Source organism: Malurus melanocephalus, unplaced genomic scaffold (genome assembly GCF_030028575.1).
Source record: "Malurus melanocephalus ecotype Western Australia unplaced genomic scaffold, MMel_1.1 scaffold_157, whole genome shotgun sequence".
Classification (NCBI taxonomy): Eukaryota; Metazoa; Chordata; class Aves; order Passeriformes; family Maluridae; genus Malurus; species Malurus melanocephalus.
Genome location: NW_026623389.1, coordinates 885294 through 903111, shown reverse-complemented (window position 1 = coordinate 903111; position 17818 = coordinate 885294). Strand labels below are relative to the sequence as shown.

Genomic DNA, 17818 nt, shown 5'->3' with positions numbered 1-17818 from the left:
TYTCTTCCAACTCAGGATATTCTATGATTATATGATACTTAGTAGATGATCTTTGAGGTCTTTTTGAACCCAAATTATTCTGGAATTATGTGATTCTATGTTACGCGTATACATTCACATCCTTTAATACATTTGAAGAGCAACAGAAAGCTAAGGTAAAGTTGGAAATGCTAGGTTTGCTAACAGCAGAAGGCCAGTGCTTTGTCTCTGAAACAAGAGAGACAAAAGTCCAGTGTCTAATGTCCTAAATACAGCTAGAAAAGCCCAGGCTGCAAATGCACTCAATGGGAATTTTGTTCTATGTGTATAAACATACACAGGAGAGAGCAGCACGTTTTGCGTTTATATTTGCAACTGTAGAATGTGATAGAGTCCCATTGTTTTTCTGATCCATAGTGTAGTTTCCCTCACAATCTAAATATTTTTCTCCCACTGAGACAGAGATTTGTTTCAGCATGCACGTTCGTAAGCTAAACTCCTCCACTAAAATAGGATGGCTCAAGGTCCAAAAAATGATGTTTTTCATAACCACCTGTGCTTTGGGTAAACACTACAAAGCAGCGCTTGTAAACCTGATCATGAGAAAATAAGTTTATCAGGRACAAACACTGTCTAAAAACGTCTCTAAAGTGGACATTTGGAAATACTACTCTCCTTGCGTAGTGTGAAAAAATTCCTAAAGCTTCCTAAATTCCTAAAGATTCCTAAAATCTTTCCTTTAGGAAAGATTCTTTCCTAAAGAAGGGAAAGAATCCTCCCTTTCTCTACATGCTAGCACTGTGAGAACAGCATCTGAAGAAGCGCAGGAAGCACTTTAASGTTAGGTTCTGAGAGTGGCTGGGTCAAAGGCAGCTTGGAAGGGGTGATATTTCCCAACTGGATTTGTTTCACTGTGTTTTTAATGTTAATTGCTTGCAGTTGAGCCAAGACTAATAACACCAGCAACATCCCCAGCAGTGTCAGAGCAGCCAGGGCCCTGCATSGCCCAGCTGGTAAGAGCAGCAGTCCAACAACTGTTTTGCATTTGCAAGACACTGGGTGGTCACCACGTGTGAACTACTTTGTGTCAGGGTTATAACTTAACCAAAAGGTTATGTTCTGTCAGATGTACTTCTGGAAAGTGGTTGTTAATGTAAGGTTAAGTCTCTCATCCTTTCACGTTTCTAAATCAAAGCCTTGGCTTGTAAGTGCAAGTGAATAACTGCTGTTATTTGTAATTAACATAGGAATTGGTACAGACAAGGCTTTGGAGATGCCATTGGCTAAAGAGCACAATCTGCTAGCATGACTAGGGTATGCATTTATGCTTCTATGTACCGTTACAGGGTGGAGAAGCAAGAGCAGCTCAGACCTAGGTCTGTGAAGCTTTTTATCTGCCATGGTCACAGTGAGAAAGACTCCAAGCTGCTCTGAGTCACTTCTGAGTCACTAGCCTGCTAGGCCTGCACACCAAATATGTGTAGTGGCTAGGAACTCTAAAATATGCCTTAGGAGTGATTAAGGGGGGAGTTTGACATGGGCTCAGATGCRGAAAATGTCTGTCCCATGCAGTCCTGCACAGTCAGGCCACTTCAGGACAGGACTAGCTAGGCAGGCTCAGAGCAGACTGAGCAATCCAAGGACCCCAAGCTCTTGGCTTCACTCCTTGGACTGGCAGCAGCTCTGTGCTGACATCCCTCCCCAGGTGAAGTAGCTCCAACACAGGAACCATACTTGAACATCTCATAGACYGCAGCTGAGGCTTTAGAACAGAGCACTTCTGCAACTAAAAAAAAAATTCCCACACTTCCCACACAAGAGGGTGCACGTGTAGATTAGGATGAAAATCCTTTGGCACAAGTTAATGTAAATATTGTGCTATTGTCCTTGTTGATGTGTAGGAGTTCAGGGTAGCTTGTACTACCCAGGACGTGTTTGTTATGCAAGTGGAGTTTTTAGAGAATGTGTTAAGCTGAGCACAACTTGTTTCAGAATTTATACAAGTGGGGGTGAACACATGTGTAAGGACCAGATGGAAACAGCTGACCAGAAGTGCATCTCTACCACTGTAAAAGTCCTACTGAGTCAACATCTTGATATCCTTTCAACTGACTGACATTTCTCGTCTCTCCTTTTTTTCTGCTACTCTCCTTCAGCTTGAGAGTGGCTAGTGCTTCAAAACTGACTTGGAGCRGTTTTATTTCACAAGAAACTCATCCTGTCTAAGTTAAACTCTTAGCTTACCTCTCTCTGGGTACTATTGTATGGCTGGCAAGTGTTCCAAAACAAATATAAGGATAGGGTTTGCTAAATTGTGACTGAAGAAACTGAAGACTGCAAGAGAGAAGATGGCTGGGGTTACCCAGGGATGGCCTGGCACAACACAATGCTTGGGACAAGGCACAGGGTTGTACTAGAGATGTGTTACATGAGTCAAGTGCTGCTGTTCACATCTCTCACATTCTGTAGTTTTAAATCACATAGCTCATCTTGTTTCATTTTGTCCTATTAATCTGAGGAAATCATTCTCTGGACGAAAACGTAAGTAGGTAGGCAAGTCCTARTCACAGATCATCCAAGTATTACATCAAAATTACAATTCATTATTATTGGCTATTACATGTATTATTCTAAAACATTGCACAGAATGAGGTCCTCTTGAAATCTGTATTTTACTTCTCTGGATAAAAGCAACAAAACAAAGACAGGAAGGGAGCAGGGGTTTTTCTCTTCTACAGGACTAGAAAGATGGATTATTCCTGCCTACAGAGGAAAAAAGGAGTGCTAACATCACCGAAGAAAGCATTTGAGAAAAGGAGACACATGATGATTGCCCAGATGTCAGTTTACTGTCTTTCTTATCCTTTGAGACAAGCTTGCCAGCTTTCATATCTTTCATAACCAGATAGTGTAACATTTCACTGGAAACTGTCAACAATGTCCCTCCTACCTTTCTTTGTGAAAAGAGGAAGATACCACTCTCTGTTGCTCCTACTTGTACTGTGAAATAAAGCACGCTATCGCTGTCTGATAGACACCATCACCATTTGGTGGACATGATTTTGCAGAGGAATRAAGTGAAGAATTGTAAGCATCCTGCCAGACAGATCTGAAATCAGGAAAACCATGGTTGCACGCTTCAGAACTGAGACTCTCAAGGCAAGCCTTCAAAGCTACATTTTTGCAGTTTAACACTTCCACCTACAGACTTCCTGAACAGCTCTTGCATTCTGTAGAGCTCTTCTTTACCTGCTGGTGGACTTGGCTGTGGTCCAGAGCAATTGCAGAGTCACTGCTTGCAGTCAATACACACAAAGGTAGTCCTTGGCAGAGCAGCCCCTTTTATCAGCCTGACCATTTATCTGTATTGCTTCTCTGTTACCCCTCTCCAGCWGGTCTTCATCTCAGGTCACACCTGGAGTTCACATCCTTGAGTAGGTCTCCACCTCAGAAGACCTTAATTRTTCCATCTCCTAGTCAAAACATATGCTTCTTGTGGACAAGGGAATACAAGATCATAACTTTTTCAACCTTTATATTAAGTAAAGAAAGATATGGGGATTTTTTCCCCATTCACAACTCAGCTCTGAGCTACTTTGAATTTCTCTCATTTCCCAGTTTCATGCTTGACRTTTGAGATGTTTCAGCCCAGAGCTCCTGGCACACAGACCTGGAGAGCAGCARCTGACAGCCAGGTGCTGAGTAGTGGCTGGACTTAGACTTCCCCTCATGCTGGGCTGCATGACTTGCAGTCACCAAGACTCCTCATGTAAGCATTTAAATTCACCTGGCTGCAATTCAGAAACAAACAGATGTCTCTCTTCCTGTTCAAATCTTTCATGGACCCAGGCCCTCTATAAAAGCACTCAATTGCTTGGCCTATTGATCCATCTGATCTTCTAATTAAAGGCTGGGGCACTCTCATGCAGGAACTGCTGCTGCACTCCAGACAATTTACCAGAAGAGAAGGGGGGATGTTACAGCCTTGCACAGACCCCTGACACCCACTGACCCTACAGTGGCCCCAGATATGTTTTATGTGTGATTCCTTGKGGCACAGTGTACAGGTTCTGGCCAGGATGAAATTAATTTTTTTCCATAGCACCTGCCATAATGCTGTTTTGGATCTCTGTTAGGGTTAGCATTAGGATTTGGAGCACCATAATTCTGCAGTTCCAGGGATGCATTTGTCATTTGTTCTCTCCACACCTTTCTCATCTGGGCCACAGCCTTAACCCAGAGCTGCTGTTAGGTCCAGGGTTGAGAGCCACAAAGCTCCAGGGACGCTGTCACAGCAGGAGGCATGCCAAAAGGAGCATGGCACTGCATCACCATTGCTCCATCCGTATCTTTCTCACATGTAGTCCTAGCAAAAATGCTGCATTTGTGTGTGAAGCAACCTCTCTCAAGCACACTGCTATGGTAAAACTGAGCTAACTGCAGGGTTTACCTCAGGCAGGATTTACTCCCAGGCAGGGTTTACTCCCAAACCCTCAGAGGTACTTACCCTGTAAGTACAGCACAATTCTCTCACTTGCCTTGTATGCRTTTGAGAGAACTCAGAATGCTTTCTCACGTAGGGTGAATGCAGATGTGCAGTTACCAGGAGAATGGTGACATGTAGTAATGGATTCCTGTGGTTGCAGCACCTGCACCACCATGTGCCTCATCCCACTGCCATGGACACCAGCTATGGAGTGTAATTGTTTGTTTTGAAGGTAGGAAGTAGAGAATTTAGGAGCTTTCCAGGAATGGGTTTGGAAACCCTCTTTAGGGAAGTGAGTCATTATGTGAAAATGAAGAAAAGCATGGATCTGAGATGTTTACTAGGCAGGTGAGGATACTGCAGCAGAAGACGTGGACTTRGACTACCTCAGGGCTTGGATTTTGACAGAACAATAGCAAAATTATTTCCCAAAGAATAGCATGGAGCCTCAGCTTCCATTTCAGGAGCTCTGCATTGTGCAAGACCAGCATTGGCTCTTTCATTGTCCTACTTGTTACAGGTACTTTTGTTAGGAGAGCCTCTGAACTCAGGAGCAGCCCTTAACTATAAATCTAGGTCTTCCTTATGTAAACCTTCAGCTGGAACACAGTGAGAAGGCAAATACTGACACCAACTGCTATGTCTAAGAGAAAGAGATCTTCCAAAAGGTCACCCATGTAGCAATGATTCCTCTGTCCACAGTTTTTAGATTAGACACGTGAGCAAAACTTTACCACTGTGAAAAGTGTTGAATACCATAAGCACAGTTATTACATTTGAATAGTGCAGAAGTTTACAAGTATGTCCAATCATGTTTCCAAGGGAGTTTTGATTTTATTGCAGTAATGAGAACAAATTAAGTTAAATGTGCTAGGCACATCTACCTTCTGGTCTGAAGAAAGATGGTCCAGAGGCTTCCTTCATCTTTGCAATGAGGTGGATGGGGACTGCATATGACCCAGCATTCACTTCTTAGGTGATTTTCTGTTGACAGGCATCTTTATGCAATAGTAGCAGTTTCACAGTTTGATATTGTTACACTTACTGTTTATTTAAAAATTTATATGTTGATAGATTTGACAGACTCTTCCACAGAAACAGTTCTGCTGTCACTTCCTGCATGCCGTTCATGGCATGCAGAGACTGAAATTACACTTKTGCAACTGTTTGCAGTCTCTCTCAGCAGCCTAGACACAGGAGCCATCTCAGGGACGACTAACRCAGGGATCTGAGCCCTGCCATTGCTCAGGCATGCTGAAGTTATAACCACCATTTGCTACTGCAMAACTCAGAAATAGGGTTTTCTTGCCTTTTTTAGCCTTCTCTTTCGTAAGCTGCAAGATGAGTGCTTTGCCCTCCTCTCAGAGGAGCTGCATGCAGTCTCTCCTACATATCTGTCAGGGACCATTAACTTGGACTTGTTCATTCAAGTTGCTTTGGTATCCTTGCATCTTACAGGGCATGAAGAGTTCATCATTAACGGAAAGATAGTCAAAGACACCATATATAGAATTAATATTTTGGGCCATTTTTAGCTTGYTTATGGGCATCAAAAACTGTTTTCAGCCGCAGTAAAGGGGGAAAAAAACCCCAGAAATAAACTATACTGTCATTTACGGTGAAACTTTACCCTGTCCTCCTCAGAAATCATTGGTTTTGAACAGCAGGTACTGGTCTTCTCTTTACTGGGATAGACTGAATCACAGGATCATGGGGTACTTCAGGAGGAATTCTCAGGATATCTCTAGACCAACCTCCTGCTCAAGTCATGATCAGCTACAAGATCAGACAAGGTTGCTCAAGGCTTTATCCTGTCTGCAAACACCCYAGCTTGGGCCACAAAATAGAAAACCTGCCTTGCTATCCTGTTTTCTCTTCACTAAGTGTTTATTGYAGGTAGAACTAGTGTGACACTGCATCTTGAACCTTTAAGGCCATATTTCAAAATTAAACTGTGGGGTTCTTTTCCAAGGAGTTCATTGCAAACTGAGTAACGTTCATGAATAGGTCTCAGTTGAAAAACGTACATATACAACCGCCTGAGATGAATGATTCCCCACTAACTTACWGTGCAGTGGATCTAAAGTTTATTTAAATGTGCTTGAAATCAGGCATCCAATTAGAAAATTTGCTGCACTGGGGTCCAAATCGTTCTGAAACACGGTGGAAAACCAAAGGAAGAAAGTCATCAAAACCAAGCGGACCACAGACATTCAGCTGACTCTTTTGTTCAGTATTTGCATTGTTTGAAAGACAACTGTGAAGCATCTCGCTTGTCCACAAGGCTGTTTACCAGTAAAATCTGAAAGGCTGTTGGGAGTCCACGTGATTTCTAGTATTTTGAGCAGGTTGGTTTTGTTTCCTTGTTCAGACATATTGTAGTCCAAAGACATTGYGCTCAGAAACTGTCAGGTCATGAATAAAAGATAAAAAGCCCACTATTTTTTAACCAGCTTCACTGGACTGGTTCAGGGGCTGGTTCAAACTGCAGAGACACAATCGGCACACGGAAGACTTCCATGCCAGATTTATCTTACTGGAAATTTTAAAATAAGTGTTTAATCAGTTTGTTGAAATCAAAACCATCGTATACTTTACGCAACACACACAGGGCAGGGTCTGATGCTTAGGAGCGGTCGGGCACATAAATGCAGACATGGGCTTTTGGGATGAACGGAGCCCAGGGACCAGGCTGATGGTGGAGAAACCTGTTGCCTGAGTGATGCCAGCCGCTTGCGCACGCTGCGGGCCCGCTTCCAGCACTTTCTCCACACCAAGGTCGGGGGGCTGGGATGCCCCTGCCCGCCGGCCGCACCCCGCTCCGCTCCGCTCCGTGACCCGCCCGCAGCCCCGGCGGGGCTCCCCCGGCCCTTCCGCCCCGCGCCCCCCCGCACTTCGGCCGTGCCCTGCTCCTCCCTCTCCCCCCGCCGCCGCGCCGAGTGGGCCAGCCCGCCCCTATATAAGAGCCGGGTGGGCGGCTCCGCGCCCCAGCGTCGCCAGCGGCTCGGCAGCGGAACTGCTGCGGGGAACATCGTCGTGCGTGGGGCACAGCCTGCCTTCTTCCCGGCTCCCCGCCGCCCTGCAGCCATGGCCTGGCAGCCGATGGAGATCAACCCCGAGGTGCGCGACGGGCGGCGGGAACGGGGCTGGGGCTGGGGCTGGGGCTGCGGGCGGGTGCTGGGGCGCCGTATCTCACCGGCACTCACGCTTTCCCCCCGTCATTGTCTTCCAGATGCTGAACAAAGTGAGTTGCCGCCGCCGGAGGACCGCGGCGGGCGGGAGGGCGCCGCCCCTTCTCCCTCCATCCCTCGGCATCCCGCCCTGCCGGGGAGCGCTGGCCGCGGCGGCGGTACCGCTGCGCGGGGCGCGGCCGCACCTGCGGAGCGGCTCTTCCCTGCATCCCTCGGCATCCCGCCCTAAGGGGGTGCGGCCGCACCTGCGGAGCGGCACCTGCCTGCATCCCTCGGCATCCCGTCCCGCCGGGGCGCGGAGCAGCGCCTCCCTGCATCCCTCGGCATCCCGTCCCATCGGGGCGCGGAGCAGCGCCTCCCTGCATCCCTCGGCATCCCGTCCCATCGGGGCGCGGAGCGGGAGCGCTGCGCGGGGCGCGGCCGCAGCTGCGGAGCGGCGCTGATCCCGGGCCCCGGGGCGGGCGCGGCCGGCAGGTGGCGTGGCGGTGCCGCGCGTTGTGCTGTGTCACCGGGCGCGGCGGGGCTGGGGCGGCCGCGCCCCGCGGGGACGGGCGTGTCGCGGCCGGGCCACCCGCTCTCTGTGCCCCGTGCAGGTGCTGTCCCGCCTCGGGGTGGGTCCTGGCTGGCGCTTCGTGGACGTGCTGGGCTTCGAGGATGAGACGCTGCGCGCCGTGCCGACCCCGGCATGTGCGCTGCTGCTGCTGTTCCCGCTCACCGAGCAGGTGCGTGTCCCCTCCCGCGCGGGGTGGCGCTGGCTGCTGGCAGCAGTGTGGCTGTCGTCCACGCAAGCATCAGATGGTTGGCACTGACGCGGTGTTGCGCGATGGGGATTGGCACTGGTGTGGTGGTGTGCTTGGTCCCAGCCTCCAAACAGCCTCGACTAAAATGAGCTGAGCAAAACAACGGCTCTTATTCCATCACAGTCTTCCTATGAGACTTTGTATATCAGAGTGAGGGGAAAAAAAAAACCATGAGTGATCTTGAGTGTGAGGAATAGCAATTGCTTTACGATGCTGAATCATTGGATCTGGAGAGGCCTAAGTTGCTTCTTTCATACATTAATGTACTCAGTCCACTTGATGCTAAGGAAGTGAATGAGGAGATGGGCTTTTAAGTCAAGTTTAATGAACAGGTTCTTAAAAGGAAGGATTATGAYCTTCTGTAGTGATGAATTTTACAGTTATTTACAAATTGGTCTGATGGGGAGGGGCTCATGAAGGCAAACAATGCTAAAGGTCTAAAGTCCTATTGTAGAGACATGCTGAGTAGCCTTGTTCAATGGACTGAAGCAACTGGGAGAGGATGTAAAAGAGCCTGTCTATATTGTTTCCCACCCCATGCTATTTCCAGTGTATGGAACAGATGGAGAAGCTAAGAACGGTGCCTTTGGATATAACTGAGTCATGCAGATAGTCCATTAAGTGTTGGCCTGAATCCATTTTAGACATATGGTGCTTTAYGTGTGCCACAAAGATGACTTTCTGAGTAAATCTTTGTCCAGTCCTGATACTGATTCTCCTGCACAACAACAACTTGTTCAGCAGTTTGCACAATGCAAAGATAAGACTGTGATGAAATGTCTAAAACAGTTATGTGTTTGCAGCATGAGAACTTCAGGAAGCAACAGACTGAGAAAATTAAGGACCAGGAAATCAGTTCTAAGGTGTATTTCCTGAAGCAGACAGTCAGCAACTCCTGTGGGACAATTGGTCTGATACATGCAGTTGCTAATAACAAAGACAAACTGAAACTTGGTGAGTATGAATATTCTGAAGAGATTGGATTTCCAATTTTATGTCATCAGTTTGAATGGGTATGGGCAATATATTGGGAGACAGGTGGGGCTTTCATGCAAGCCAAGTTAAGGCCTGCTGTACTGTTTCAATTGGTAAGAGTGGGTCTTCCAGCTCTTTGAGAGGGGCATGTGGACTTGACTGCTGCCTGAAACACTGGAGGGAATATGCTTTGACTCCTCTCTGGTAGCTGTGGGGGTATTGTCCTGGTGAGCAACACAAGAGGGAAAGGGCACATAATAGGGCTGACCAAKGTCTGTTTGTAATTATGAAGTGCTGTGTTCAGAAGCAGTTATTGATGATGTTAATAGAAGCTTGATGTCAATAGAAGAGATGGGCTTCTTCATGCTACTTATGTCTAATGTAAATCAATGTGCTCAGAGTAGCCTGTAAATCAGTCTGATGCATGTTTTCTTTGGGCTGGAGAAGTTGTATAGTTAAGGCTTTGTAAAGAGATTTTTCCGAGCAAGGTAATAGTTTTGATTGTTTTTTTTTTACTATGGAAAAAGACTCTTTTGTTGTTCAAAGACTAGAGATAAGCAAAATACTGCTGCCATTATTACAAGAGAAATGGAACCCTTTCTGTGGTGTGGGATTCACCACAGAAAAGGAAAACTGATGTGGAAGGCATAGTGAGCATTTAAGYATAGTTTTGCTTTGTTCTTCTTGAAAAGGATTTACTGAAATTGCACACTCTTGATGAGTGAAGCAATGATGCAGCACATCTTTTATGTGCTAGAACTCAGTGCGTCTTAGTACTGCACTACTAATTTATGTTCTAGAAAACAAAAGTAAGCCTGTCAAGAGCATTTGAAGGCAGTGAGACAATTTGATCTACCCATATTCTGTTAGCTATGTGTYCTTACAGCTGGTATCTTTCTTGAATTTCTTCAAAGCAGGATTGACCATTTCTGCCAARTGTGCAGTGGTGAAATCAGAAAAGCTACATCCCATTTGAAAGTGATTTTCAAAACAAGCATTCAGAGTACCCTGAAGCACTGTTCCYGGAAACAACTCTGGTTCTTTGTGTAGATTGTTACTAATATATTCTGGGTAAATARGCTTACTTTAAGTGGTAGTTATAATATGGTCGTGTTGGAGATAGTTACAGGCTGAATGCAATGACTTGTAAGTGCAAAATGCATTGATTACTATGGGCTGCATCTAAACTATGACTGATGCTTTACCTATACTGAACAAAGTGTTTGATCCTCTTGTGCAGATGAGGGGTCTGCCCTGAAGAAGTTTCTTGATGAAACAGCTGATTTGACTCCTGAAGAAAGAGCTAAGCATTTTGCCAATAATAAGGTATATCAGCTACACAATCTGCTCTCAGCTATCAGCACTTAAAGATGTAGTAACCTTTATCTGCTTTCTCTTAAGGCTATACAAGAAGTGCACAATTCTGTTGCGCAAGAAGGACAATGTCGGGTAAGATGTGAATGCATAAAATCTTGGGGAAAATGTTTAATGAAAGTGGTAGAGCAACTGGGTTTTTTATTGTTTGTCAGATAGCTGTTACAATTCATGAGGAAAGAGAAATGGGTCACTCATGGTTGAATACTTGTTCAGGATTTCTTCCTCGAACATGGATTAAGAATTTGAGTCCAGACCCAGTCTGAAAATATGACTACACATTAGGATTTCTGGTGCTTGACCTGTAGAGGTTCACCTGTTCAGCTGAACTTAACTTTTCAGTCATTTGCTTTCTTGCTAAAGTCTCCTTGTTCTGTAGTCATAAATTGGGTTTGCAGTACTGGCTTCAATCTAACCCATGTATCTGATGGTATCTCCTAAGGTTGAGGACAACAGTATGAACTTCCACTTCATCCTGTTTGTCAATGTGGATGGACACCTCTATGAGCTGGGTAAGGTCCTGTGAACTGTGCAGTTGGACTGGGCCTGCTTCACACTGCAAAACGGTGTTGGGGGCTCGGGCTCGGTACTTTGTGCTGATYAAACTGTTTGCTGAGGCTTTCAGAGCCAAAACACAATTTTGTACCTTCACCTGAAGATTTTAACTGATGATGGGTTGCACTGAAGGCCTAAAGCATGTTGTCACCAGGAGAGCTGAGAACACTTAGCTTCTGTCTCACTCACACTATTGACAGCTTATTCTGACTTCCCAAATATCATCATATGCATACTTGTTTGAGTCCACTATGCTCAGTCTTGCAAATTCAAAAGTATTTCTTTCACAGATGGACGTATGCCATGTCCTGTAAACCATGGCACAAGCTCTGATGACTTGCTTTTGAAGGTAAGACTTCTCCCTTTCTGCTTGTTTCCCTGAAAACAAGGCTTATAAAAAGGTGAGAAGGGTGCATTTGGGGTATGGTGGCTGTGCCTGCTTGCTGTACAAGTGTGTTCTTAAATCTTCTTAAATTTATGGCTGCTAAAGGTATTGTCCCCCAGAGCTGGATACCTTCTATTTACCAGCTGGTGCTATTAGACTATGTAACTTAGGTGGTGGGGCTCAGAGTAGAACTGCAAAGACTTGTTCTCTACAGCAAGTGTGTTTGGTTAGTCTAAGCAGCTGTATTTTTTTATCCCCAAGGATTCTGCTAAGATCTGCAGACAATTTACAGAACGTGAAAAAGGAGAAGTTCGTTTTTCTGCTGTGGCTTTCTGCAAGTCTGCCTAAGACTCTGAAGAGATGCAAGGAAAGCAATTTAATAGCACACCAGTAAATGCAGTTTAAACTCCAGTGCTTCAGTACTTGTTAAACACAGCTGTTCTGGTAACTTAAATTATTTCCACCTTTTGCTATACACAGAAGCAACATCAACTGAGCTTATGCTGAAGGATGAGCTCAAGTTTTAATGTGAACGGTTTGGACACATCAGATATCTTTAGACTTTTTTCACATGTTAAGTAGAAAATGCTTAACAGGGCTTGTTTGATCTGTGTCATGTTAATTGAGTTGTTGGTTGATATTTCCTTGTCCTTAATGAGAATAAAACGTTCTGCTGGAAGACTAAATGGACTAAAGTGATGACTAATTTTCTCCAAAAGGAAYTGTGTGGCATCCTCAGTAAAACTTCTTTCCAAAAGATTCTCACAGCTCTCCTCTGAGCAAAAAACAAACCTCAGGGTAGTAGGGCAATTGCTCTTTCTAGTGTCTTGAAGGCTTTCAGGGATGGAGAGACACCAGTCTGTGTAACTTTGCATTGCTACATGCTGCACTAACTACCCTTCTAGTAAGGCTTTTTCTAACATCCAGTCCAAAACTCGTATGCTGCAACTTGCCACCTGAATACATTTATTTTGGAGGGGTGATAAATTAACATTCAAGTGTCACCYTAATGTGGTCTGTATTAGTTCTACAAGCTACAGAACACCCACTGAGTTGATTGCAGTTATGTTTCTTCATAGGAGACAGTATTAGAACAGGTATTTTCCCTAGCTAGGGTGAATTTAGCCCTCCTGTAGCTAAAACAAACCTGCTGGCTAAGGCAGAACACAATCCTTGGCTAGGCTGTGTGCTTACTAGCTTGTGATTCTGTTAAGAAGCTGTACTTCAAAGGTCTTCATATCTGTCCTGTCCAAAATGACCCAAAAAGGAGAAACCCACACTACATTAATTTTTAATAGCAGGATCGAATTTTGGATTCAAGTGAAAGAGATTTAATCTGTAATACATGCTCTTTGGCCTGAACTGTGACATGTGGAAAATATTTTTACCTGAGTCTAGTTGATGTTTGCTGCTCTTGCAGCTCCTTGCTGATACTTCAGGCGGCTGTAAGCAGGGATAAAACACCCTTTGACTTGGGTTTTTATTGCATTAGGTCCCAGTCTCTGCCTGGCAGCCATTTTATACAGTGCTGGATAACACAATCTTACATGGGCACTGGTGCTTGGTGTATGCTGCAAGCTGTTCTGGCTTTGSGGGTTTTTGGAGAGTAATTCAAGCTTTTAGTAAAGCTCTGTGTGGGCTGAAGTTGTTTTGTGTTGGGCCTTGTTACTGCTGATATAATCAACCTGATTGCTGAAGCTAGCAGAGGCTTGCAAGACATTTTAATTCAAAGTCTAAGGATTTACTGAAGCTCAGGATACTCCCAATTCTGAACTTCAGCCTCCCCAGTTTCTGTTAGCAGGGAGGTGACAACTGGGGCAGAGAACAGGTCTGGTACATGTCACAGTTCTCTACAACAGCATCTTTTRCCAGTTAGTGGAAGTTGTCAGGGTGGAGGGAGAAGCCTCCTGGGGCACCTCTATTGCAGCCTGCTGCTCCAGCGCAGACGCAGAGCCCTGCCTGTGCCTCAGGCTGCTTAGCAACAGCCTTCAAGAGAGAAAATGCAAGTGGYGTGAGCACAGGAGAGTGGAAGGTGCAATAAAAACCAGCTACAGGAGGAGCAGGAGAGGTGCCCAGAGATGSAGGGAACTTTAGAGCTGCAGAGCACCCTCTCCTTGTCCTTCAGGCCATTACTGAGGGTACATGCTGTAATTGTGCTGAAACCTCCTGAAAATGCCTGTGAGATGCCTCTGTATCACGGAACTGTTACTTTTCCTTGTTGCTTTCATAGTGATTGCAGCAGTCCAACATTTTGGGGTTTGCTGTTTGTTTTAATTAGCATTATAAGCTGTGCTACTGAAGGTCTCTCAGTGTTTCATAAACTTTTTTTTTCATTCTTCTGCTTCAAGGCAACATTTTAATAATTTAGGCCTCATGAAGAAACAGGGTAAGGGTTTTGACATAAGTTTTCTTATTTTCTTCCATTTTGGTCCCAGGTACAGTTTCAAAGGATGGAAATAAAGAAGACAACTAAGGGATAAATGTTAGTTGTCCACTYATGTATAACATCACTAGCAAGGCTGTTGTCCCCAGCAGAAATGACCATAAGGGCTTTGCAAACAGTTGGGCTTTACTTTAAAACACCCCAGGTTTCAGAAAGAGGAAGATGAGTTACTGGGGATGGCACAGACCTTGGGAGTTGGGACAGAGATCTCARCCATGGGTGGTGACCTATAAGCTGAATAGATGGAAGATGTTGCAATGTTAYAGTGCAGCTGTTCCAAATGTATTATTGCATTCAGAAGAAAACTCAACACATGGAAGTATGTATGTGACAAAGCCATCTTGAATAAGTCATAAACATAAGGAAGAATTTTTAAAGCAATATCAGGCATGTATAATCTCTTGTATATCTCATGTATAATAAACTTCTTCATATTTTCCAGCTAATTTTACCTACTTGCCAGTTTTTKAATTTTAATCTTTGCAYATTATTTCACCCTTTGGCATAMATGTTGGGGCCCAGAGGTTTTTTTWAGAATGCTATGTATCAAAACATTTTTCATGAGAATATRCTCTTGTAATTTAGTATTTTTTCTTGSTCATGTCCTATCTGAAGTAAGGCTTGTTTTYTGTCTCTCCTTGTCTTCTCCTATTTGTTCTTATATYTGCAGTTCCAGGTGGAACTGTTATTTTTCCTTGATTTCCTGTGCTTCCTTCTTAAGTAAATTAGCTCTTTTGACTCTCTCTACTTCTCATCTAAAGCCCTTCATGTTTTTCCCGAGTTTAATCTTGAATTTTCCCTGTGACAATTGTTGAGAAGGGCAGGAGATTGTGAAGCCTACTGTGTTTTGGGCCCAGTCAGAAAGAAACCTGTGACAGCCACTACTGCTCTTCCAGATTGAGGAGTCTGTTGAGCAAATTARTTTGAATTAACAGATTCCTGCCATTTTTGTGCAGCCTTCCAGAGGTGGACTTGTAACAGTTAATATATGGAACTATCCTTGGAAATATTTGAGAAATGTGGAAGGATCTTGGGTAGGATTTTAGGTTTATCTCTTTAGACCAGCACATTGCTAATTTGGAGCTGTACCCATGTGCGATCTGTCATTTTCATTGCAGTTTTCTTGCCTGTCTGTTGAAAGCTGTAGTCAACTTCCTCTGTAGATGGCAGCATTGGCAAACTTAGAGCAACAAGTCTGATTCAGGACCARTGACAGAATGGAGCTAGATGCTATCTTAATTTTTAAGTCCACAGCTAGTCCTATTGCTTTCAGTGGGATCATTCARATACTTAAGCACACTTCTGATTTCAGAGCCAATCCTTACCTTAGTCAAAAGTTAGGCAGAGTACAATGCCCAAAGCCTCTCACACATTTGGTTTGGATCCTCAGTTCACTTAGAGCTGATTCACCACTTTTGTGCAATATATACTGCTGTACAATATATATGCTAAATAGAATTCTTTTTTGAGGGAGTAAGGAAAGAAAGTGTGGGACTAACCTTGCAGCATCCAGCTTTTGACACACAGTCCAGTCTATCAGTCTCAAATATTTAAGATGAAGAAGCAGTTAGCTGTAAAAAGAAAGACAGCAAAGACAGCAGGGAGMTCTAGGGGCCTGTGGTGGGCATTGGGAGCAAATGAGACTGGCAATAAACCCTRTAGTCACAGGATCCCTCTCCTAGYGCTGCCAGCAGCCAAGAAGAGGCTGATGACAGGGCTTCAGCTCAGTGAAACTGGACTAAATGAGAACAAACAAGAATTGGGAAAAATGCAGCCAGAGGCAGAGTAACAGCATTAAAGTTCCTTTGTGACCAAAGGACTTAAAATATCACTCGCATGTTGTAATTTTTTAATTCTTGCACAGGATGATATTAASTTACAGGGAGTGGTTGGCATTCCAAATGCTTTGAAGCCAAGGGACCTCAAGGGATGAGAGGATGTGTTGGAAGAAACCTCATAGAGCTGAACACGGTGCGGTGCAGGGCTTGGCACCTGGCTGGAGCCACCCCATGGCTGGAAGGTGATGGGCTGAGCTTCAGCCCTGCTGCTGCCTGGSGCTTATGGCAGCTGCCAAGTTGGATATAATCCCACGTGTTGAGTGCTCTCCCTGTGAGTAAGGCAAATCACACTCTGCTGGACGTTCTGTTAGGAGGAGTGAGACCAGCAGATGGAGACAAGTTTTTACCCATTGCTACTTGTCACTGGTGAGGTTGCACCTGGAATGGCCATTCAGTTTTGGGACCCCCATCCAGTCCAAAGTGGAATCTGGAGAGGGTCCAGCAGTGGGCTACAGAGGCAGGGAGTGTGTGGCCTCTGAGGAGAGACTGGTGGAGCTGGGTGTGCATAGTCTGGCACGGAGGAGACTAAGGCAAGATCTAATTGCAGCCTACAAATACATCAAGGGCAGTTGCAAAGATGACMAAACCATTTTTTTTCCTGGTAGTAGGAGATCCTTTATCAAAGGGCAGTAATCACAAAGTGCAGCTTGGAAGGTTCAGTTCAGGACATTTGGAAGCTAGAAGAGTATTTCTTCATGGGAAGGTACTAAATRGGAACAAGTCATCAGAGAAATGGGAGTCTCCATCCTTGCAAGTTTGTAAGGGACCAGAATTTAATAACCAGCYTCTGTTAAGCTGCCTGAGGTTACCCATGGCAGTATGAAAAATTAGAGCAGTGATCAGTGTTGCTCCAGCCTTGGGGGCTGAGTGCTCCTTGACAAGRAGCCAATCATGAGTCTCCTCTCTGTGCTTTGCATGGGGAAGTTGTTCCCCGTGGGAAGGGCTGGAGGCTGATGCTGCTGACTGCTGGTTTTCTTCCCTGTCTGGGGTGGAAGGACAAGAATGGCTGCAGGAACAGCRGCCAAGGCATCCAGGGGGAAGTACAGGTTTTGTTACTGGTGGGAGGGTTGCCACTTCACAGAGACCTGGGGAAGGCAGAGGCCAAGGGAAGACCCAAGGGAGCTTTTCCACAGCCAATGAATCAGAAACTGAAGTATGAGGAGTCCTCCCTGAGCAAAAGTGTAACATACCCATGGGTACCTTAGGGGAAAAAAAGAGCAGTTACTGATGGGGAAAATGGAAAAATGAGAGAATTCCTTCACATTTTTCAAGTGTCATCTTTCCAGCAGTACCATAAGAGCGTTCAATGAAGTTTTCCAATCCCTTAAATAATTGTGCATCAAAGACACAGTGCTAGATGAAGCTCAGTGAACAAATAAAGAGCTATGTAGAACTGATTTGAAATGTGCATACTTTTTGCTTAGATGAGTTTCAGATGTGCTTAGATGAATTGCAAGGCAATTGAAGCACAATACAAAAAGTGAGGCCTGCGTGATGTTGGAGGAGCCAGACCAGGCMAAGATGTTTCAGTCAGTTTAGCATTTCCAGCAGGGTACCATAACAAACAAGACAGTCAATTCCATTGCTTAGGAGCACTCAATACCATACTACRAGGTATTATTACTTACAGCACTGTYGCCAGACTGAATTGCATTTTCAAGTCTTTATACACATGTATGTTAAATCTCAGCAGAACAGCTTCTACTCTTGGTGTGTTGAGAATTGGAGAAGTGCAGCTTCACTATCCCCACTTTGCAAGTGAGGAATGGAGACACAGATTCCCTGATTTTTT

General features: G+C 44.9%; 1 protein-coding gene across 1 annotated transcript; it reads left to right on the top strand.

The window, feature by feature from the left end:
• Nucleotides 1-7454: 7454 nt before the first annotated feature.
• Nucleotides 7455-12455, top strand: UCHL1 (ubiquitin C-terminal hydrolase L1). Its single transcript, XM_057371763.1, has 9 exons — nucleotides 7455-7585; nucleotides 7698-7709; nucleotides 8250-8378; nucleotides 9260-9410; nucleotides 10672-10757; nucleotides 10833-10880; nucleotides 11248-11317; nucleotides 11651-11709; nucleotides 12007-12455. The coding sequence occupies exons 1-9, from the start codon at nucleotides 7553-7555 to the stop codon at nucleotides 12091-12093; spliced, it is 675 nt and encodes a 224-aa protein (XP_057227746.1). The 5' UTR covers nucleotides 7455-7552; the 3' UTR covers nucleotides 12094-12455.
• The last annotated feature ends 5363 nt before the right edge of the window (nucleotides 12456-17818 follow it).